This window comes from Saccopteryx bilineata, chromosome 3, assembly GCF_036850765.1.
Source record: "Saccopteryx bilineata isolate mSacBil1 chromosome 3, mSacBil1_pri_phased_curated, whole genome shotgun sequence".
In the NCBI taxonomy this organism is placed as follows: Eukaryota; Metazoa; Chordata; class Mammalia; order Chiroptera; family Emballonuridae; genus Saccopteryx; species Saccopteryx bilineata.
The window spans coordinates 249807119-249827726 of NC_089492.1; the positions used below are offsets into that span (position 1 = coordinate 249807119).

Sequence of the window (20608 nt, forward strand, 5' to 3'; positions counted from 1 at the left end):
TGCTTGTTACACATGAAGTTCTTCGTGGTTATTCTAGTTATCGTTGCTGTATAACAAACCACCCCAAAATTTAGTGGCATAAAGAGATCATTTTATTATGTTCATGATTCTTGGATCAGGAATTCAAATAAGGCATAGTGGGAAGGTATGTTACTCCATTCTATGATGTCTGAGGCCTCAGCTGAGCTGCTTGCTTCTTCATTTGGTCTTTCTTCATGGGCTAGAGTAGACCTCCTCACAGTAAGACATCTAGATTTCAAGAGCACGTGCCCCAACAGAGCAATGTGGAAATGTGTAGCATTTTTATCATCTAGCTTTACAAGTCATATAGCATCACTTCCACTGTACATTGTCTGGGCCTGTTCAAGGGGGAGGAACATTAACCTCCCTACCCTTACTGAGGGAACTGTTGGGCTCCCATTGTAAGAAGAGCATCTGGAATGGAAGGTAGTTCGAAAACTATCAAGACAAGTAAGCACGCAATTATATGACACTAATAAGTACTGTGAGCAGGGAACACCAGGTAACTCAGAGCACACAGGATGGCAACTTGAGGCAGGGGGACTGTGTTGTGATGATGAAATTTTTAAAAGGCTCTTAATATTGTGTTACAAATATAGAAATTATTTAGTTAATGTTTATTATGTCTTCCCAAATTGTTCCTGAAAGGAATTAATATTTCAAACTTTCAGTTTTGGGTATCTCTTCAATATGGATTCTTGGGAAGTAAGAATCCCCCTTCTACCCAAAAAAGTGATACCTGAAACAATTGTTCATGAAAATCTTAATGAGTAAGATTTCTTCCCAGATGTGTAAGTAGCTCTGGCTCGTTCCAGAAGTTGGCTGGGGGTTTGCAGACAAGAGAGGCTGCATGACTCTACTGTTTTCATTAAGAAGAGAAAGTCCAGGCCCTGGCCGGTTGGCTCAGCGGTAGAGCGTCGGCCTGGCCTGCGGGGGACCCGGGTTCGATTCCCGGCCAGGGCACATAGGAGAAGCACCCATTTGCTTCTCCACCCCCCTCCTTCCTCTCTGTCTCTCTCTTCCCCTCCCACAGCCAAGGCTCCATTGGAGCAAAGATGGCCCGGGCACTGGGGATGGCTCCTTGGCCTCTGCCCCAGGCGCTAGAGTGGCTCTGGTCAGGGCAGAGCGACACCCCGGAGGGACAGAGCATCGATCGCCCCTGGTGGGCGTGCCGGGTGGATCCTGGTCGGGCGCATGCGGGAGTCTGTCTGTCTCTCCCCATTTCCAGCTTCAGAAAAATACAAAAAAAAAAAAAGAAAAAAAGAAGAGAAAGTCCAGTGGAATGGTGTGAGCATTGGATAGGAATCAGGAGGGCTGGGTTTTAATCCTGATCAGACTATAGCCATCTGTGGTCATCCTTAGGGACCATTTATTAAATAACAGCGTTGGACTAGAAATGATTCCCAAGAGTTCTTCCTGCTCTGACATCCTAGAGTTTTGTTTTTTTTTTTTAATTTATTCCCCTTGTGCTAAAAATGTGGACTATATCACTTATGGGGAGAAGTGTAATGACTAATATTTACTGTACACTGCTGTATTCCAGGTACTGTTCTGTGTATTTTTCACATATTGGGCTGGCTTAATCCTCATAGTAACTTTCTGAGATGGATAATAATTTTATCACCCCCATTTTACAGATAAAAAAACTAAAATAGGGCACAGGAACCACACAGCTAGTAAGTGGGCTCACTGGGCTACAAACCCCAGAACCAGTGCTCTTAACAAGTACATCACTCCTGCTGCTGAGTGCAGAAACTCCTTTGAAGACTTTAAAGGAGAAATGAGAAAGCTGTCAGTGGGGGCAGTTCATGTGCTCTCCTCCTGGAAGAGAAATGGATGGTTTTCAAGTCACCAGAATAAAAATTGGGCACTGACACATATGGAGTGCTTATATTCCATTTTGTGTCCTTTTCACAACAACCCTATGGAATAGATATTTTTGTTAACCATATTTTGTATTTGCAATAATAGTACGTGTCTGGACTAGGATTCCAATCCAGGTCTGTTTGACCACAGATGGACTTTATTTAGCTACTGTGCTATTCTACCTCTCAGGTACAGAGTTCCTGTTTTCGAGGCTTGGCTGCCAGCTCTGACACCTGACCTTTTGTTTGTCAGCTGGGAGGCAGGGGGTGGATAATACTTTTCTGATGCCTTTAGTTTACACTAAAGAAAAATTTTAGGGTGAAGTGCTGGGGAAGTGGGATATAAATGCTGTGATTAGAAACAATCACTTTCCTTTTTTGAAAAAAAAAATGAATCTTTTAAGGAAAGCTGTTGCTAACGTGGAAGGCTTCTGCTCATTTTACAGATAGCTGGCATAAATTAAGTGGCTGTACAGGTGACACTTTAGGAAACTGAACTCTCTTCAGATGTTCCATATTGGCATGGGTGTGAGTGTGGGTGGTGTTGGGGAGTAGGTGATTTTAGTAACAAGGTAAACACTGTGCTCTTTCAAGTTATTTTTGAAGGGAAACAAAAGGATCTAGGTTTTCCAGATATGAAGGCAGTGTTTTCATTCTGCATTGGTGAAGCCACATTCCTTCCTTCATTTATTCATTTAGTTTTTGCTAGAGAGGCAGTAAAGTTCTAAGTAGTTAAACCACAGACTCTGGAACTCCACCACCTAGGTTCTAATCTCAGCTCTGCCACTTATTGGCAGTGTAATCTTGAGCAAGCTATTTAACTTCAGCTTCCATATTTGTAAAACAGAGATAGAGTTTCTGCCTCATAAGTTTATTGTGAGGATTAAATAAGTCAATACATATAAAAGGATGCAAAACAGTGCCTTGTATATAATAAATGCCATATGAATGTTAGTCACTGATATTGTTATTGTTATCATTATTGTAATTATCACCTAAAGTAAGAGCTCAAAAAGTAATGGTGATGATTATTCCTATTATGAAATATTCTTGTACTTTTTAATATGAATGTTCAAGGAAATTTTGTACATTTAGTGAACTGTTTCGAATTACACCTCTAGACTTAATCTTAGGGATAATTCAGTAAGGCGGTTAGGGAACTGATAGGGTACCAGAAAAGCATGTTAATTAGGAATCAAGAGACCTAAATTCTGGTTGTGGCTTCCTTTGTGGTTTTGGGTAGCCTCTGCCCTTTTGTAGTCCTTTGTAATATGAGAGGATTGAATAAATTGATCTCTTAAGTTTGTGCTGTCTAATACTGTAGCACTAGCCACGTGTCACTCCTACATTTTAAATTAATTAAAATTGAATACAATTAAAAATTTAGCTCCTCAATTGCATTAGCTACATTTCAAAGTAGTCACCAGCCACCTGTGTCTTGTGGTTACCATATTGAACAGTGCTGGTATAGAGCATTTCCATCACTGCAGAAAGTTTTGTTGAACTGCACTGCCCTAGGGACTCTCTTAGTAATAACCTCCTGTGACTGTAAGTTTTTCAGCTAGCTTCTGAGTAGCCCTAGTTAATGGGGAAATTTTATTTACCTGATATTAACCTAGCTTCCCTGGCTTTCTTTTGGCTGACATTTGCCGGGTATATATATTTCAATCATTTTATTTTTGACTTTTATATGTCCTTCTGTTTTAGGTGCTGTTGTAAACATAATATAGTTTTGTTTTTGTTTGTTTGTTTTTTAAACCAAAATCTGACCATTTCTGTCTTCTAACTCTGTCAAGTTTAGTCCATTTATGTTTGTGCTGATTATTGACAGAGCTGATCTTATTCCTTTCATCCAGTTTCCACTGCTACTGTTTTTTCTATGCTTTTCTCCTCCTTTTCTGCCCTTTCTTTGGGGATCAAGTATTTATTTTTTAGCTTTATCTCCTTTATTAGTTTGGAGGTTGGCATTCTAGTTCTTTCCTTTTAGTAGTTGCTCTTGAAATTTTACTTGCATACGTTTTTTTAATTGATGTTTAGAGAAGGAGGACAGTGAGAAGCATCAACTTACAGTTGCTTCACTTCAGTTGTTCATTGTTTCTCATACATGCCTTGACAGGGCAGGCAGGGGAGGGGGAATGCAAGCCAAGCCAGTGACCCCTTGCTCAAGCCAGCAGCCTTGGGCTCAAGCCAGTGCACTTGGGCTACAAGCCACTGACCTTTAGACTTAAGCCAGTAACTGATGAGCCTACATTCAAGCTAATGAGCCTACACTCTAGCTGGCGACCTAGGGGTTTTGAACCTGGGTCCTCAGCATCCCAGATCAACACTCTGTCCACTGCACCACCACCCGGTGAGGCTTTACTTGCATATTTAACAATACCTAACATTAATATCTTAATATTATTAATGTTATTAACATTTTAACTTCAGTCATTTCCTCTTTGCTTGTAAGTAGTTGTTTTCTGGCACTTTAGTTCTGTCTTTTTTTTTTTTTTAAACCTCTACAAATTGAGCATTACATATTTTTATACAGATAATATTTTGATTCATCTGCATGTTCACAATTCAATTTTTCACTATTCCTTGTATCTAGGCTTCCTTTTAGAATCACTTCCTTCCTGAAATGTGCCCTTTATCCTTTTACTTTTTCTGGCTCTTCTCTCTTGGGGGGTCTATTTCATATTTCCTCATCTCTTCAAACCTTCAAACTCTCCCACAATCCTTGCTCTCAGGTGGTGACCAGATTTCCTACTTAATAGAAGACAGAAGAAACTAAAAGAGGCCTTTCAAAATCGGTCACCACTACCTTTACCTACCTTTTAGCACCAGTGTTCATATATGCTTCCTTTCCTGTTGTTCACTGGATGAACTGTTTGTGCCAAATCCCATGTCCTTTCACCTACTCAAGATATTTTTTCACTCTCCCTTCTCATCCTATATTATCAGGTTTCCTACCATTATTATATCATTTCTACCAGCTTTCAACATCCTATGCTTCCCTCCCCACTGAATTAAAACCCTTCCTCAACTCACAGCTCCCTTTAACTACCTCCTGCCCCTCCCCCCAGCAAAATTCTTTGAAGGAGTTGTATGTGCTAGTTTTCTATGTCTTCACTTGGACTGTCTTGATTTGCTCTGATAATACTTTCATCTTCATTCCTCTATGGAAACTGATCTGGTCAAGGTCAGCATTGTTCTTCTGTTGCTAAGTCCAATAGTTACTTCTGATTTAAGAGGAATATTGGGGTCAGTTGAGTACCTTTCCTTTTGAAGCATCTTGGAAGCTTGGATTGTAGGACTTCACGCACTGCTATTTTCTGCCGATCTAACTGGCAGCTCTTTCTTATGGCCTTGGCTGGTTCTTTATCTCCCCTAACCTGAGAGTGCTACAGGGCTTTGGACTCCCTCTTCATCTATACTCACTCACTCCTTTGGGATCTTCTTCAGTCTCAGGCTTTAAATAATGTCTGTATGCTCATAACTCCTTTGAATTCCAGGTGCAGATATTCAGCTGCTTATTCAGCGTCTCTAATTGAGTGTCTAGTAAGTATCTCAACATGCACATATCCAAATCCAAGCTCTTAGTGTTTCTTCCCAAAACTCACTCTACCTTCCCTCTTCCCCATCTCTGTTAATGGCAATTCCATTCTTGCAGGTGTCCAGGCCAAAAACCTTAGATTCATCTTTACCTTCTTTCACCTTATATCCAAAGCAAAATCCTTTTGACCTTTTCTTCAAAATATTTCCAGACTCAAAAGTATCTTACTCTCGCCTGACCTGTGGTGGCGCAGTGAATAAAGTGTCAACCTGGAATGCTGAGGTTGCAGGTTCGAAACCCCAGGCTTGCCTGGCCAAGGCATAAGTTGATGCTTCCTGCTCCTCTCTCTCTCTCTCTCTCTCTCTCTCTCTCTCTGTATGTGTGTGTGTGAGTGTCTCTCCTCTCTGAAATGAATAAATAAAATAAAAATTAAAAATTAAAAAAAAGATAAAAAGTATCTTACTTTCTCTCCCACCACAGCTGGTCCAAACTATCATTATTGCTTGCCTGGATTATTGCAGCAACTACTTTACTTGTCTCCTTTGCTTTTGCTTTTCTCCCCTGAATTAGTTTTCTAGAGCTACACAAAGTACCATAACCTAAATGGCTTAAACAATTTGTTGTCTCACAGTTCTGGAGGCTAAAAGTCTGAAATCAAGGTAACAGTAGGATTTATTTCTTTTGAAGGCTGAAGAATGGATCTGTGCCAGACCTCTCTCCTTGCATGTGACTGTGTTCTCCCTGGTTACATACTGTGCCCATCTTTCCTCTTTTTAATTTTTTTTTTTGTGTGTGTGTGTGTGTGTGACAGAGAGAGGGACAGACAGACAGGAAGGGAGAGAGATGAGAAGTATCAATTCTTTGTTGTGGGACCTTAGTTGTTCACATTTCCTCTTTTTATCTAATCTTTTTTTTTTTACAAGGACAGATGGAGAGTCAGAAAGAGGGACAGATAGGGACAGACAGACAGGAACGGAGAGAGATAAGAAGCATCAATCATCAGTTTTTCGTTGTGACACCTTAGTTGTTCATTGATTGCTTTCTCATATGTGCCTTGACCATAGGGCTACAGCAGACCGAGTAACCCTTTGCTCGAACAAGCGACTTTGGGTTCAAGTTGGTGAGCTTTGCTCAAACCAGATGAGCCCGTGCTCAAGCTGGCGACCTCGGGGTCTCAAACCTGGGTCCTCCGCATCCCAGTCTGACGCTCTATCCACTGCGCCACCGCCTGGTCAGGCTGTCTCCTCTTTTTATATGGAGGCCAATCATATTGGATTAGAACCCACCCCATGACCTTATTTTAACTTGATTACCTCTGTAAAGACCCTATTTCCAAATAAGGTCACAATTAGAGGTACTGGAGGTCATAATCTTTTGTGGGGCGGGGAGACAATTCAACTCATATAACACTACTATATCCTGTTTTCAGCATAGAAGCCAGAGCAATTGTGTTAAAACATAAATCACATTATATTAATACTTTGCTCAAAACCTTCCAAGAGCTTAGTAAAAGAGTTGTTACTGGCCCTGACTGGTTGGATCAGTAGATAGAGCGTTGGCCCAGCATGCAGATGTTCTAGATTCGATTCTCAGGGCATACAGGAAAAGTGATCATCTGCTTCTCTCCCCCACCCTCTCCCTCTTTCCCTCCTGTAGTCAGTGACTCAATTGGTTCAAGCATCACCCCAGGTGCTGAGGATGAATTGGTTGGTCCAAGCAGGTCCACCTCAGGTGCTAAAAATAGCTTGGTACTCCAGCCTCAGCCTCAGATGCAGTTGCCAGGTGGATCCTGGTCAGGGCACATGCAGAAGTCTGTTTCGCTATCTCCCCTCCTGTCACCTAAAAAAAAATATATGAGTTGTTACAGATGGAGCATAGTTTGCTACATCCCTTGCCTCTTTGTCCTTACCTCCTTCTACTTTGAAGTATAACATTGTATAGTGCTTAAAAGCAAGGTGTCTGGACCCTGACCTACTAGGTTTAGAACCCAGCTGTGACTTACTAGCTATGTCAACTTGGGAAAGTTACTTAAACTTTGTACCTCAGTGTTCTCATCTGTAAAATGGGATGAGTAAGAGTACCTACCTCTAATGATGTTGTAATGATCAATATTTATAGAGTACTTAGAATAGTATCTAGCATATTATATATATTAATAGCAAATACCATACTTGTGGCAATTCTCCAGTCCCAGACACTGTTCTGAGCGCTTTAATGAATTTATTTATTTATTTATTTAATCCTTTCAGCAACTCTATGATGTAGCTGCTATTGTTATCTTCATTTATAGCTGAGGAAACTGAGGTTACACAGTTAGTCACACAGCTAGTAAGCTGCAGAATTAGAATTCAAACCCAGAATCCACTACACAATATTGCTCGGTTAATATTTATTTATTGAGATAACAAGTGATGAGTATCTGATGGTGAAGAAAGATGTCAGTTTATCTGAAACTGTCTATCTTGCCCTTGTTCTTAAAAGATAGTTTTGCTAGGCACATAATTCTAGGTTTAGAGATTTTTTTTTTTAATTTTGAAGATGGTATTTTGCTGTCTTCTGGTTTCTGGTTTGTTCCTATCAGTCAAATTACTGATCTTTTGCAGGAAATGGATTATTTCTCTCTGAAATACATTTAAGATCTTAATATTTTTGTTAATCTGTAGTTTCACTACAACTTAACTGTGTGTGTTTTGTTTTTCTGATTTGTCCCAAGTGTTATGTATTGTGCTTCTTATATCTACAAATTCATGTTTTATTTCAGTTTTTGAAAATTCTGTCATCTTTCTTTTTAAAAAATGTAAATTTATTTTTAAATAAGTAATAACATCATTTCATCCTTTAAAAGGTATATTTTTCCTCCTTCTCTTGTTTCCCTGTCACCCAGTGTCTCACCCCAGTGATATTATCTTTTCAAATATGTCCCTTTCCTTTCCTTCATCTTTTCATTATGAGACTACAATTTTATATGTACTAGTCTATTTCTTCATCTACCTTATGTCTCTTGGCCTCTTCTTCACATTTTCTATCTCCTATCTCTCTGTGCTGTACTCTGAATAACTTCTGATGTTCTCTGCACCTGTCTCTAATTTCCTGTTTTAACCTATCCATTGAAATATTTTTAATTAATAAGAGGGGTTAAGCAGTTAAGGTCTATAGAAAAATTGAGCAGAAAATACAGAGTTCCCAAAAAGCACTCATCCCTTTACCTCCCTCCAACCCCAGTTTCTTTTATTATGAATATCTTACATTAGGTGTGGTACTTTGTTACAATTGATGAGCCAGTGTTGATACATAATTATTAACTAAAGTCCAGGTTTACATTAAGGTTCACTTCTTGTGCTGTACATTCTATGAGTTTTGATAAATGTATAATGACATATGTATTAATTTGCTAGAAGTGCTATAACAAATACCCCAGACTCGGTTAAACAACAGAAATTTATTTTCTCACAATTCTAGAGGCGAGAAGTTCAAGCAAGAGCAAGTGGTTGGCAAGGTTCATTTCTTATAGATGGGCACCTTCTCTCACATGGTTTTCCTTCTTTATGTGTCTGTGTCCTAATCTGTTTTTTTATTATTATTTTATTCATTTTAGAGAGGAGAGAGAGAGGGAGAGAAAGACAGAGAGGGAGAGAAAGACAGAGAGAGAGAGGAGAGAGAGACAGGGGGGAGGAGCTGGAAGCATCAACTCCCATATGTGCCTTGACCAGGCAAGCCCAGGGTTTCGAACCGGCGACCTCAGCATTTCCAGGTCGACGCTTTATCCACTGCGCCACCACAGGTCAGGCCCTAAACTGTTTTTATAGGGACATATTGGGTTAGGGTCCACCTAAATGACTTCACTTTTACTAAATTACCTTTTAAAAAACCCTGTCTCCAAATACTGTCATAATCTGAGGTGCGGGAGGTTGTGATTTCAACGTATTGAATTTGATAAGGGAGACACACAATTTAGCCCACAACAATATACAATATATCGGCCATTAAAGAATCACATAAAATAGTTTCTCTGCTATAAAAATTCCCTGTCCCATCTATTCATTCCTTCCTCCCCAAGAACCTCTGGCAACTACTGATCCTTTTACTGACTCCATAGTTTTGCCTTTTCCAGAATGTCAGTTAGAATCATACATTGTGTAGCCTTTTCATATTGGCATCTTTCACTTAGCAATATGCATTTAAGGTTCCTCCTTGTCTTTTTGTGGCTTAATATTTTATTGCTTTTTATCCCTGAATCTCCATTGATTTTGTATTTCAACAACTATATTTTTAATTTCTAAAAGTTATATTTTGTGCCTTTACAAATTTGCCTATTTTGTGTGTTGTTGCATATCCATTTTTTTAATCCCACATGTTATTTCTTTAAATGTTCATACACAGCTATTTTTGTATCCTGTGGCTGACAGTTCCAATATCTGAAGTTCTTAGGGGTCTATATTTATTTGTTGTTTCTGTAGACTCTTACTTGTGATGACTTGTTTTGTTGTTGTTGTTGTCTGTGTGTTTTTTTCACATTTGAGTATCAATGATTGTGAGCTTGTAATGGTTGTTCACCATTGGCTATCCTGAAGGCCTAAAGTGGGCAATGCTTTTCTCTAGAAAGGTTTGGCATTTGATTAATCTGGAAACCAAGTGGTACTGTGAACACAGAATCACTATAGTCTCTTCAACAATGAATTAATATGGAGTCTCAGGTTTGCCTCCTCCATTTTGCCACATCATAATGGACATTTGCCTTCAGCTCAGCCTTACCTTTTAGTTACTGTTCACTGTTCCTCATCTGGTTTTAGCTTACTTTGTGTTTGTGTTTATTACTGTGAGAACATTTTGAAAGTCTGTTTTATCTAGGATTTCATTGTTTTGTAGGTGGATATTCCTGTAGGGCCTAGGCTGTCTAGTCAGGCATTCTGCCAAAGCAGGATGAAGTTGCCCAAGTTGGTATTGACAGGTAGAATGATGGAGATCACATTAGGTACCTTCCAATTCTTCTGAGCATCCTCTCAGTTTCACTTTTACTTAATTGTTCACTCTTTTTGGGCCTTAGACAAGCAGCCGTGCTGTTGAGAATGAAAAGGGATGATGGTTAGTTTGGATTCTGGCTCTATATGCTAATCTGAATGAGCTATTTATTTCTGAATGATAACACTGACAGAAATTTGAATTTATTTCTGGGAAAGAAAAGCCTGGGAGATACAGTATAGTAACTGAAAAGTCATAATATTAACGTTTAAATCCCAGCCTGGCCATATACCAGCAATGTGACCTGGTAGAGGTTATATAACTTCTCTGAGCCTCAGAAGTCTCAACTGTAAAGAATAACAAAAAATGCCATTTATTGATTATTTATAATATGCTAAGCACTGTAATAAGTTATCTATATATTTCTTATTTACTATTCAGTAACAATCTTATGAGATATAGCAATTATACCCATTTTAATAATGAGAAAATAGAAGTATAAGAAGGTTAAGTAAAAGAGGATTATTGTAAATTATGGCCGAATTTAAATGAGATAACATGTATGGTGTGCCAGGCATATATAAGGTGATCAATAAATAACAGCTAGTCTTATGAGCACTGACATTTTCCATATATAACATTAAGTCATTTATATTATGGTCAAAATAAGATTCATTTACTCAATAAATACTATATGGAGCACTTACCTTGGCCATGTGAAGTGTTACATGCTAGAGAAACAGGAGGGAAGAGGACAGATAGGGTCCCAGCCTTTGGGGAATTACCTTTGGGGTGAGGTAGACTTGAGACATTCAACATTTACAGTTCAGCCTGGGAAGTGCTATGATAGGGCAAGAACAGGGTGCTTTGAGAATCAGGGAAGATTTACCAGAAGAAATGCCCTCTAGGTTGACACCTAAAGAATAAATTGGAGGTGGGGTGGAAGAAAAGGCAGAAAGAGCACTGATAATGAAAGCTGGAGGGGAGAAAGTGCATGCTGCTTTTAAGGAAATGAAAGTAGCTTTCTGGCCCTGGCCGGTTGGCTCAGCGGTAGAGCGTCGGCCTAGCGTACGGAGGACCCAGGTTGGATTCCCGGCCAGGGCACACAGGAGAAGCGCCCATTTGCTTCTCCACCCGTCCGCCGCGCCTTCCTCTCTGTCTCTCTCTTCCCCTCCCGCAGCCAAGGCTCCATTGGAGCAAAGATGGCCCGGGCGCTGGGGATGGCTCTGTGGCCTCTACCTCAGGCGCTAGAGTGGCTCTGGTCGCAGCATGGCGACGCCCAGGATGGGCAGAGCATCGCCCCCTGGTGGGCAGAGCATCGCCCCCTGGTGGGCAGAGCATCGCCCCTGGTGGGCGTGCCGGGTGGATCCCGGTCGGGCGCATGCGGGAGTCTGTCTGACTGTCTCTCCCCGTTTCCAGCTTCAGAAAAATGAAAAAAAAAAAAAAAAAAAAAGAAAGTAGCTTTCTGTATACGATTTTAGGGAAAGTGTGGAAAGGGAGCCAGGGGCGGTGGGCAAGTGCCATATTCTGAAAAGAGTTTAACCTTTCTTTTTGGAGCATTGGAAAGCCTCTGTAAAGTTTTTACCCACCAGAGATGTGACTTTAAAATATCACTTGCTGAAATATGGGGAATAAAAACAAGAATAGCTTTAAAAATATTATTTCTTCCTGACCTGCAGTAGCGCAGTGGATAAGGCGTCAACCTGGAATGCTGAGGTCGCCAGTTCAAAACCGTGGGCTTGGCCCTGGCCGGTTGGCTCAGTGGTAGAGCGTCGGCCTGGCGTGCAGGAGTCCCGGGTTCGATTCCTGGCCAGGGCACACAGAAGAGGTGCCCATCTGCTTCTCCACCCCTCCTCTCTCCTTCCTTTCTGCCTCTCTCTTCCCCTCCCGCAGCCGAGGCTCCATTGGAGCAAAGTTGGCCCAGGCCCTGGGGATGGCTCCATGGCCCCTGCCTCAGGCGCTAGAATGGCTCTGGTTGCAACAGAGCAACGCCCCAGATGGGCAGAGCGTCGCCCCCTGGTGGGCATGCCAGGTGGATCCTGGTCGGGTGCATGCGGGAGTCTGTCTGACTGCCTCCCCGTTTCCAACTTCAGAAAAATACAAAAACAAAAACAACCCTGGGCTTGTCTGTTCAAGGCACATACAGGAGTTGATGCTTCCTGCTCCTCCCCCTCTTCTCTCTCTTTCTTTCCCCCTACTCTCTCTTTAAAAACAAATAAATAAAGTCTAAAAAAATTAAACAAATTAACTTCTTAAAAATATATTATCTCATTTGACTCTTGCACCAACACTTGGAGGTAAGTATTATTATCTTGATTTTACAGATGTAGAAACTGAAACTTGGAGAGCTTATTTTATTCACAAAACTCACACATTGCATAGGAAGTGAAGTCCACACCCATGTTTTTCTGACTCTAAAGCTATATTGTTGTATAGTCTTCAACTAGAAATGATTTGTTATGACTTGCTTTATGATCACTCTGTGGAAAATTCTCATTCTTATAGTATTAGGTTACAAAGCATTTTTCAGACATTATTTAATTTTAACAACTATGAGTAGGTAAGTAGTATCTCCATTTTTACATATCTGAAAAGTGAGGCTTGAGATATGGGACTGTCTGTGGTTCCATACAACGCAGAACGTGGTGGAGCTGGGACTTGAGCACCATGCTTTTGACAGAGGAAAGCCTTTTTTATGGGTAGACATGCCACACTCTTTTCTTGGGTCTTTGTCCTTTGTGTGAATGTTTATAAGACTTTTTCCTTCTAGGTTTTGGAGATCACATTCATTGGAGGACACTAGAAGATGGGAAGAAAGAAGCAGCTGCCAGGTACAGGATATGGTTTTAGGTTATTTATGGTAGTAAAACACTTTTCAGATATCAATTAGCATTAAATTCTGGTAAAGGTCATACCAAAGCAGAGCAAGAACTGAGTAGTTGCCTGATAACAATAATATATAATTATAACATCTACTAGGTGCTTCCTATACACCAGACATTGAATTGCCGGTATATTAATTATCTTACTTAATTCTCATAATTTTTTGGAGGTGGATACTGTTGTTACCTTCATTTTGGAGATAAGAAAACTAAGACGCAGAGCAGTTAAGTGACTTGCCCAAGATCACACAGCTAATAAGTGGTGAAGCCAAGATTCAGATGTAGGCAGTCTGGCTCCAGAGTCTGCACTCAACTAGTAAACCATACTGCCTGATAGTCTCAAGTTGATAGTCCATGTAAGTTTAGTCTATGCATAGACAACTGATACAAAGAGGGAGAAAAAGGCAGAGCAGCAGAGGGAGGTGCTTTGTATGCTTAATTTATTTAATCTTCACAACCTCTGAGGTTGGTTCAGCCTGTGAAATAAGAGCTGTTATACAGGAGAGGAAATTGAGATACAGAATGATTAAATAACGTGACAGTAGTTTACACAGCTAGTGAGTGGTGGAGCCAAGACTTGAATGTTGTCTGCTGTACTGTTCTGGAGAGATAGAAAGACCAAATATAATATATAAATATGTATATATGTATGTATATGTATGTGTATATGTATATATATGCACCTACTTTATGCACATACATGCTTGCACAGAAACACTCTTCTGCAAACTATAGTGCTTGCAGACCCTACAACTTCATGGTTCTGAGTCTCACACCTTTTGCAGGAATAAGGTTGCAGATTTAGCAAATAAAAATAAAGGTGCCTAGTTAAATTTTAATTTCAGGTAAACAGTAATTTTAAATATGCCTCATGTCATGTTTGAGACATACTTATATTAAAAAAAATTTTTTTAAAAACTTCTTTATTGCCCTGCCCAGATAGCTCAGTTAGTTGGAGCTTCCCTTGGAAGTGCAGAGGTTGCTGGTTCGATCCTGGTCAAGGCACATACAGGAGCAGATTGATGTTCCTGCTTCTCTGTCTCTCTTTTGCTGCCTCTCTCTTACAAAAACAAACAAACAAAAACTTCTTTACTGGTCTGAAACACAGAGAGAGAAACATTGATTTGTTGTTCCATTTTTTATGCATTAATTGGTTGATTTTTATATGTGCGCCCATCTGGGATTGAACCCGCAACCTCGGCATATTGGGACGACACACTAACCAACTGAGCTACCTGGCCAGGGCAAAAACATTTATTTTTATTGTTGTTTATCTGAAATTCAATTTTAACTAGGCATCCTGTATTTCTGGCAACTTTGCCCAGGAGAAAAATTCCTATTTGTTTTTCAAGGTCTAAATTAAATGACTTTCTAATGTCTGTGATGATTTTTCTGGACAGTTTGTTTTTCCTTTCTGTACTGTTAAAACTCAACCGACATCCACCCACCATCCATTATAGTATATATTATTATGCTTGTAGGTGTCTAAATCTTCCCATTCAGAGAAATCTGTTTTATATTCACCTTGGAATCCCCAAACATAGAGATACTGAATAATTGAAATGGTTATTGAATAAACAGTCATTGAGAATCACTGGGTGTGAGGAACGAAGGGGAACTAGCATTTGTGGATTGTTTTCTATATGCTAAATATATTTGATTGTTTTTGCATTATTTAATGCTTATTAGAAATGAATAGGCAGTTTGGCCCCTGGGAGATAACATTCCCCTGAGGCCTATAACATATGACATAAATAATGCCATTCTTGTCTCTATCTCCTTTCTGAGAGAACAGGACCTGGGTCTCTAGAGGCTAGAACTGTTTCCATAGGAACGGAGGTCTTTTAAGAGTCGAGGGATACCGGAAGTTGAGTTTGTATTTCCGGCTTGAGTCGGAGACGCCGGCAACCCGGAAGTTGGTGCACTGTTGCACATGGCCGCGCCCTGTAGAGATGCCACTCGTGGTGTTTTGCGGGCTGCCGTACAGTGGCAAGAGTAGTCGTGCGGAGGAGCTTCGTCAGGTGCTGGCGAATGAGGGCCGCGCGGTGTACGTGGTGGACGACGCTACGGTGCTGGGCGCGGAGGACGCGACAGTGTACGGCGATTCGGCCCGTGAGAAGGCATTGCGTGGGGCCCTGCGCGCCGCGGTAGAGCGGCGCCTGAGTCGGCACGATGTGGTCATCCTTGACTCGCTCAACTACATTAAGGGCTTCCGCTACGAGCTCTACTGTCTGGCGCGGGCGGCGCGCACTCCGCTCTGCCTTGTCTACTGCGTACGGCCTGGCAGTCTGAGCAGGGGCACTCGAGTGGCGGGTGCGGAGAACAGAAACCGGAACGTCAGTGTGAGTTGGCGGCCGCGCGGTGAAGAGGAAGGGAGACCTCCGACGGCCGGCACCTGCGTCCTCGGGGAACCGTACACAGCGGACTCGGTAATAAATGGGAGAGCCCAGGCACACGTACCTAAGGAACTGGAGCCGGAGGAAACCAGGGTGTCAGATCTTCCAGCGCTCGTGGCTCCGGAATTCAAGAAATCTGCAAAGAAGGTGTCCAGTGCCTTTTACCCTCCCGAACTTCTGGAGGCCCTAATGCTGCGCTTCGAGGCTCCCGATTCTCGAAACCGCTGGGACAGACCTCTATTCACTTTGGTGGGCTTAGAGGAGCCGTTGCCCCTGGCAGAGATCCAGGCTGCCCTGTTTGAGAACCGGGCTCCTCCACCCCACCAGTCTACACAGTCCCAGCCCCTTGCCTCTGGCAGCTTTCTGCACAATTTGGATCAGGTCACAAGCCAGGTGTTGGCCGGACTGATGGAAGCGCAGAAGAACGCAGTTCCCGGAGACTTGCTTAAGCTTCCTGGAACCACGGAGCACCTTCGGTTTATTCGGCCCTTGTCCATGGCAGAACTGAGTCGCCTCCGACGCCAGTTTATTTCCTACACCAAAATGCATCCCAACAATGAGAACCTGCCCCAACTAGCCAACATGTTTCTACAGTATCTGAACCAGAGCCTGCACTAACCAGAGGATGTTTAGGAAAAGCCATGGCTCCTTACCTAATCTCTACTGCCCTGTATTTCTTTAAGAAGTATAATCTGAAGGTCGGCAGAGCATATTGATGTGCGGTACTAGAACTGTTGTGGTTGATTTACTCACACTTTGCAGAATGCCTCTGGGCCAAGCCTTAAGTTTGGAGCATATTCTGAGACTAGAATGAAACTATCTTGAAGGATCTTGGCAAATTTCTCTGGACAGAGCTTGCTTAGATTGGGTTCTACTTGGGATATCACACTCTGATTTCTCCCATCTGAATTGTGGGAAAGCAGACTGTATGGATGAATTATGTTAAAACAATTGTGAGCAGAAACTGAAGATGGCACAGTTCTGCATATTCACTGGCCGTTCTTTCATACCACAGATAGTATTTTGAGTACTGTAACTAAACTTTTTTTTCATCTCTATCCTGGGGCCTGGAGTCACAGATAAATCCCCTGGTTTTCATCTGTGGGAAGCTTCGATTTTGGTGGAAATGAAAGACATAACACTAGATTACTTCATCTAATAAAATCTTTTAGAAGAAAGTTGGCTGGAATCTCAATGTAATTTAATGTAACATTTTAGATACCGTACAGGGGTGGTCAAAAGTAGGTTTACAGTTGTGAGTATGCAAAACAGTTTATTCCTGTGTTAACTAGTTACTGTATTATTTATTTGTATTACAACTGTAAACCTACTTTTGCCCACCCGTATATATTACTGCTATGCCTTTGAACTAGTGCTTCAGTAGTGCTTAGTAGGAGACAAGATACATTGTTCTAATCTAGGGTGATTATAATTTATGTAACTTGTTCTTCATTTTATATTTCAAGGCAGATGTCACTTTTAACTTGTCATTCATTGATTTCATTAAACAAATGGTAGGTACCTGTCTTACCAGTGCTTGTGATTTCAAAGATAAATGATAGTCTTTGCCCTTCAGAAGTTAATCATTTGGTGAGAAATTCAGACGAGTAGACATTATTACAGGATGTGAGGGGCTGGGTGATCACAGGATGCTTTAGGAGACCAGAAGAGGAAAGGGCTAATGAGCTGTTGAGAGAAGGTGGTTTTGCAAAGGTTTCACAGATAGATTAATATGTGAACTGTCACTCTAGAACAAGGGTCAACAAAGGGCCAAATAGTAAATATTTTAGGCTTTGTGGACCATAGTGTCTCTCTTGCAGCTTATCAGCTTTGCCATTGTGACACAAAAGCAGTGATAGTATTAAAATAAATGTGAATGTATTTTAATAAAACTGGGTACACTGAAATGTGAATTATATTTAATTTTGACATATCACAAAGTACTATTCTTTAGACTTGTTTCAACCGTTTAAAAATGTAAAAATCATTTTTATTTAACAGCTCTACAGAAGTAGGCAGTGGGCTTGATTAGGTCTGCTATTTGTCTAGAAGGCTCAATAGCTGTTTGGGAGAAAGAGAGCAAAATATTCTAAACTTTTGTAAGTGCATGGAGCTTTTGAAAGGATGGGCTGCCTTGATAGTTTATGTATATTTTTGCTCATCAGGCAATCTGAACCATCTTTGTTACTGATATATGGGAGAGGACTCCTGCATGAATAATGGAAATTTGGACAAGAAATCTCTAAGTCCTTTTCCAACCTTCATTCTAAGCTAATTGATTGTTGTTTAAGTTGGTTGTTATAAAGCCATAAATTTCGGATTGCCAGTCTAAATTAAAATAGACCATACAGGTCAGAAAGAACATTGTTTTTTTGTTTATTTAATTTTTTTTTTTTTTTTTGTATTTTTCTGAAGCTGGAAACGGGGGAGAGACAGACAGACTCTCGCATGCGCCCACCGGGATCCACCCGGCGTGCCCACCAGGGGCGATGCTCTGCCCACCAGGGGACGATGCTCTGCCCTTCTGGGGCGTCGCTCTGTTGCGACCAGAACCACTCCAGCGCCTGGGGCAGAGGCCAAGGAGCCATCCCCAGCGCCCGGGCCATCCTTGCTCCAGTGGAGCCTCAGCTGTGGGAGGGGAAGAGAGAGACAGAGAGGAAGGAGAGGGGGAGGGGTGGAGAAGCAGATGGGCGCTTCTCCTGTGTGCCCTGGCCGGGAATCGAACCCGAGACTTCTGCACGCCAGGCCAACGCTCTACCACTGAGCCAACTGGCCAGGGCTGTTTGTTTAATTTTTTAAACGACTTTATTAATTTTAGAGAATAGAGAGAGAGAGAAGTGGGGAGGAGCAGGAGGCATCAATTCCCATATGTGCCTTGACCAGGCAAGCCCAGGGTTTTGAACTGGTAACCTCAGCGTTCCAGGTCGACGCTTTATCCACTGTGCCACACTGGTCAGGCAGAACATTGTTTTTGAAGTCAGACTTATAAATTAGTAAGTTGCAGAACCTAGATTTTATGTGGACAAATACTTTCTTGGAAGTCACAGTTTTCTCATTCCTATTATAAAATCATTATAACATCTCTCAGGATTGTTGTAAGGATTTAAATGAGACAACGCACATAAAGTGTATAGCACAATGTCGTATAATAAAAGTTTAGCACATTTTGGCTATTATTATAGTTACTTAGATCTCACTTCTGACTTGCCCTGCTCATTTGGTTTATGAGCTTTTACAAGTATTAGAGTCGGAAATCTATCCCTAATTTCTAGTAGACTTTATTGAAGAGCTGAATAATTCACTTGACACTTATTAATTATGTATATTTAGAATAGTGTCTGATACATAATAAATGCTATAATGTGTTTGCTGTCAATATGATTTTATATGCCAGATGTAGGGGATATGAAAACAGCTAATAGTTCCTTTAGGAAACTAAGTCTGATGGGGACAGATGGGTAAATATAATAAATACAGTCCGGTGTAATAAATACAGTGTTACACAGTCAGTGTATGATGGTATGGTGATAGGGTGGTTGGATGGTAGCTGCTTACCTAGGACCCTCCTGCAGTTACCATTTAAGCCTTGAGAATATAAAGAGCTTTATCTGGGCAACACTGGTTCAGGTGGATTATATTGCTTATTATTTTAAAAGAAAAAGCTTTTTTTTTTTTTTTCTTTTTTTTTTTTTTTTTCTTTTTTCTGAAGCTGGAAACAGGGAGGGACAGTCAGACAGACTCCCGCATGCGCCCGACCGGGATCCACCCGGCATTCCCACCATGGGGCGACGCTCTGCCCACCAGGGGGCGATGCTCTGTCCATCCTGGGCGTCGCCATGTTGCGACCAGAGCCACTCTAGCGCCTGAGGCAGAGGCCACAGAGCCATCCCCAGCGCCCGGACCATCTTTGCTCCAATGGAGCCTTGGCTGCGGGAGGGGAAGAGAGAGACAGAGAGGAAAGCGCGGCAGAGGGGTGGAGAAGCAAATGGGCGCTTCTCCTGTGTGCCCTGGCCGGGAATCGAACCCGGGTGAAAAAGCTTTTTTCCTCCCTGATAAAATTACGTTTAATTGTAGAAAAATAGAAAAAGTAGTAAAATCCACCATCTCATTATCCAGGATAATTGCTATTTATCTTTTAGATTATTTCCTTTGGGCTCTTTTCTCTGTACATATTTGTATACTTAAGCTACAGATAATTATTTTATATTCTAGTTTGTAATTTATACCAATGAAAATTTTTATTAATTTTTTTAATTGAGAGGCAAGAAGGCAGACAAACAGGCTCCTGCATGCGTCCTGACCGAGATTCACCCAGCAGACCCCCAACCAGCCAACGTTCTGCCTGTCTAGGGCTGCTGTTCCATTGCTTGGCAACTGAGTTATTTTAGCTTCTAAGCGAGGCCATGGAACCATCCTCAGTGCCTGGGGCCAACTTGTTCTAACCATTTGAGCCATGACTGCAGGAGGGGAGAGAGAGAGAGAGACGGAGAGGGGTGGAGAAACAGATGGTCTCCTCTCCTGTGTGCCCCGACTGGGAATCAAACCCAGGACTTTCACACGGGCCAACACTCTACCACTGAGCAAACCTGCCAGGGTCATTAATATTTTCAGTGCTTATATAACCTTAATGTTTAAATTGGCTGTTTTCTTCTGCAATTCTTTTCCCCAGCTTTAAAGCCCAAATTTGCAGAATTTACCGGAATGTCAGAATTTATCAGTAATTTTGTTATAATTGTTATTGAATAGGTTGTCTTAAAACTTTTCTAATTAAAATTATATTACATGAATGTCTTTGTCTTCATAAGTTGGTCATTTTTATTAGGATAAATATCAAGAAATGGGTTGCTCAATGTAATTTGTTTGTTTTGTTTTTAAGTGGATTGCCCGTGATGGTGATTATCCATAAGTCCTGGTGTGGAGCTTGCAAAGGTAAGTGCAAATGATCAA

The 20608-nt window shown here is 41.3% G+C and overlaps 2 protein-coding genes across 3 annotated transcripts in view; both read left to right on the forward strand.

Annotated features, from left to right (window-relative positions):
- TXNDC12 (thioredoxin domain containing 12) overlaps window positions 1–20608 on the forward strand; it is a 28420-nt gene that overhangs the window by 1667 nt on the left and 6145 nt on the right. Inside the window, exons 1-3 of one of the 2 annotated variants that reach the window (XM_066269204.1) lie at window positions 16161–16359; window positions 17132–17175; window positions 20538–20590. In XM_066269204.1, the coding sequence (XP_066125301.1) occupies window positions 16303–16359; window positions 17132–17175; window positions 20538–20590 (154 nt within the window). In that variant the 5' untranslated portion in view covers window positions 16161–16302. Of the gene's footprint in view, window positions 1–13153; window positions 13215–16160; window positions 16360–17131; window positions 17176–20537; window positions 20591–20608 lie in introns of those variants that run through there. The other variant, XM_066269203.1, reaches the window with a different exon arrangement.
- Window positions 15178–16839, forward strand: KTI12 (KTI12 chromatin associated homolog). Its single transcript, XM_066269205.1, has one exon. The coding sequence runs from the start codon at window positions 15218–15220 to the stop codon at window positions 16277–16279; it is 1062 nt and encodes a 353-aa protein (XP_066125302.1). The 5' UTR covers window positions 15178–15217; the 3' UTR covers window positions 16280–16839.

Bases quoted from the DNA above. Each gene is read 5' to 3' on its own strand.
- KTI12 (XM_066269205.1), top strand. From the start codon at position 15,218: ATGCCACTCGTGGTGTTTTGCGGGCTGCCGTACAGTGGCAAGAGTAGT.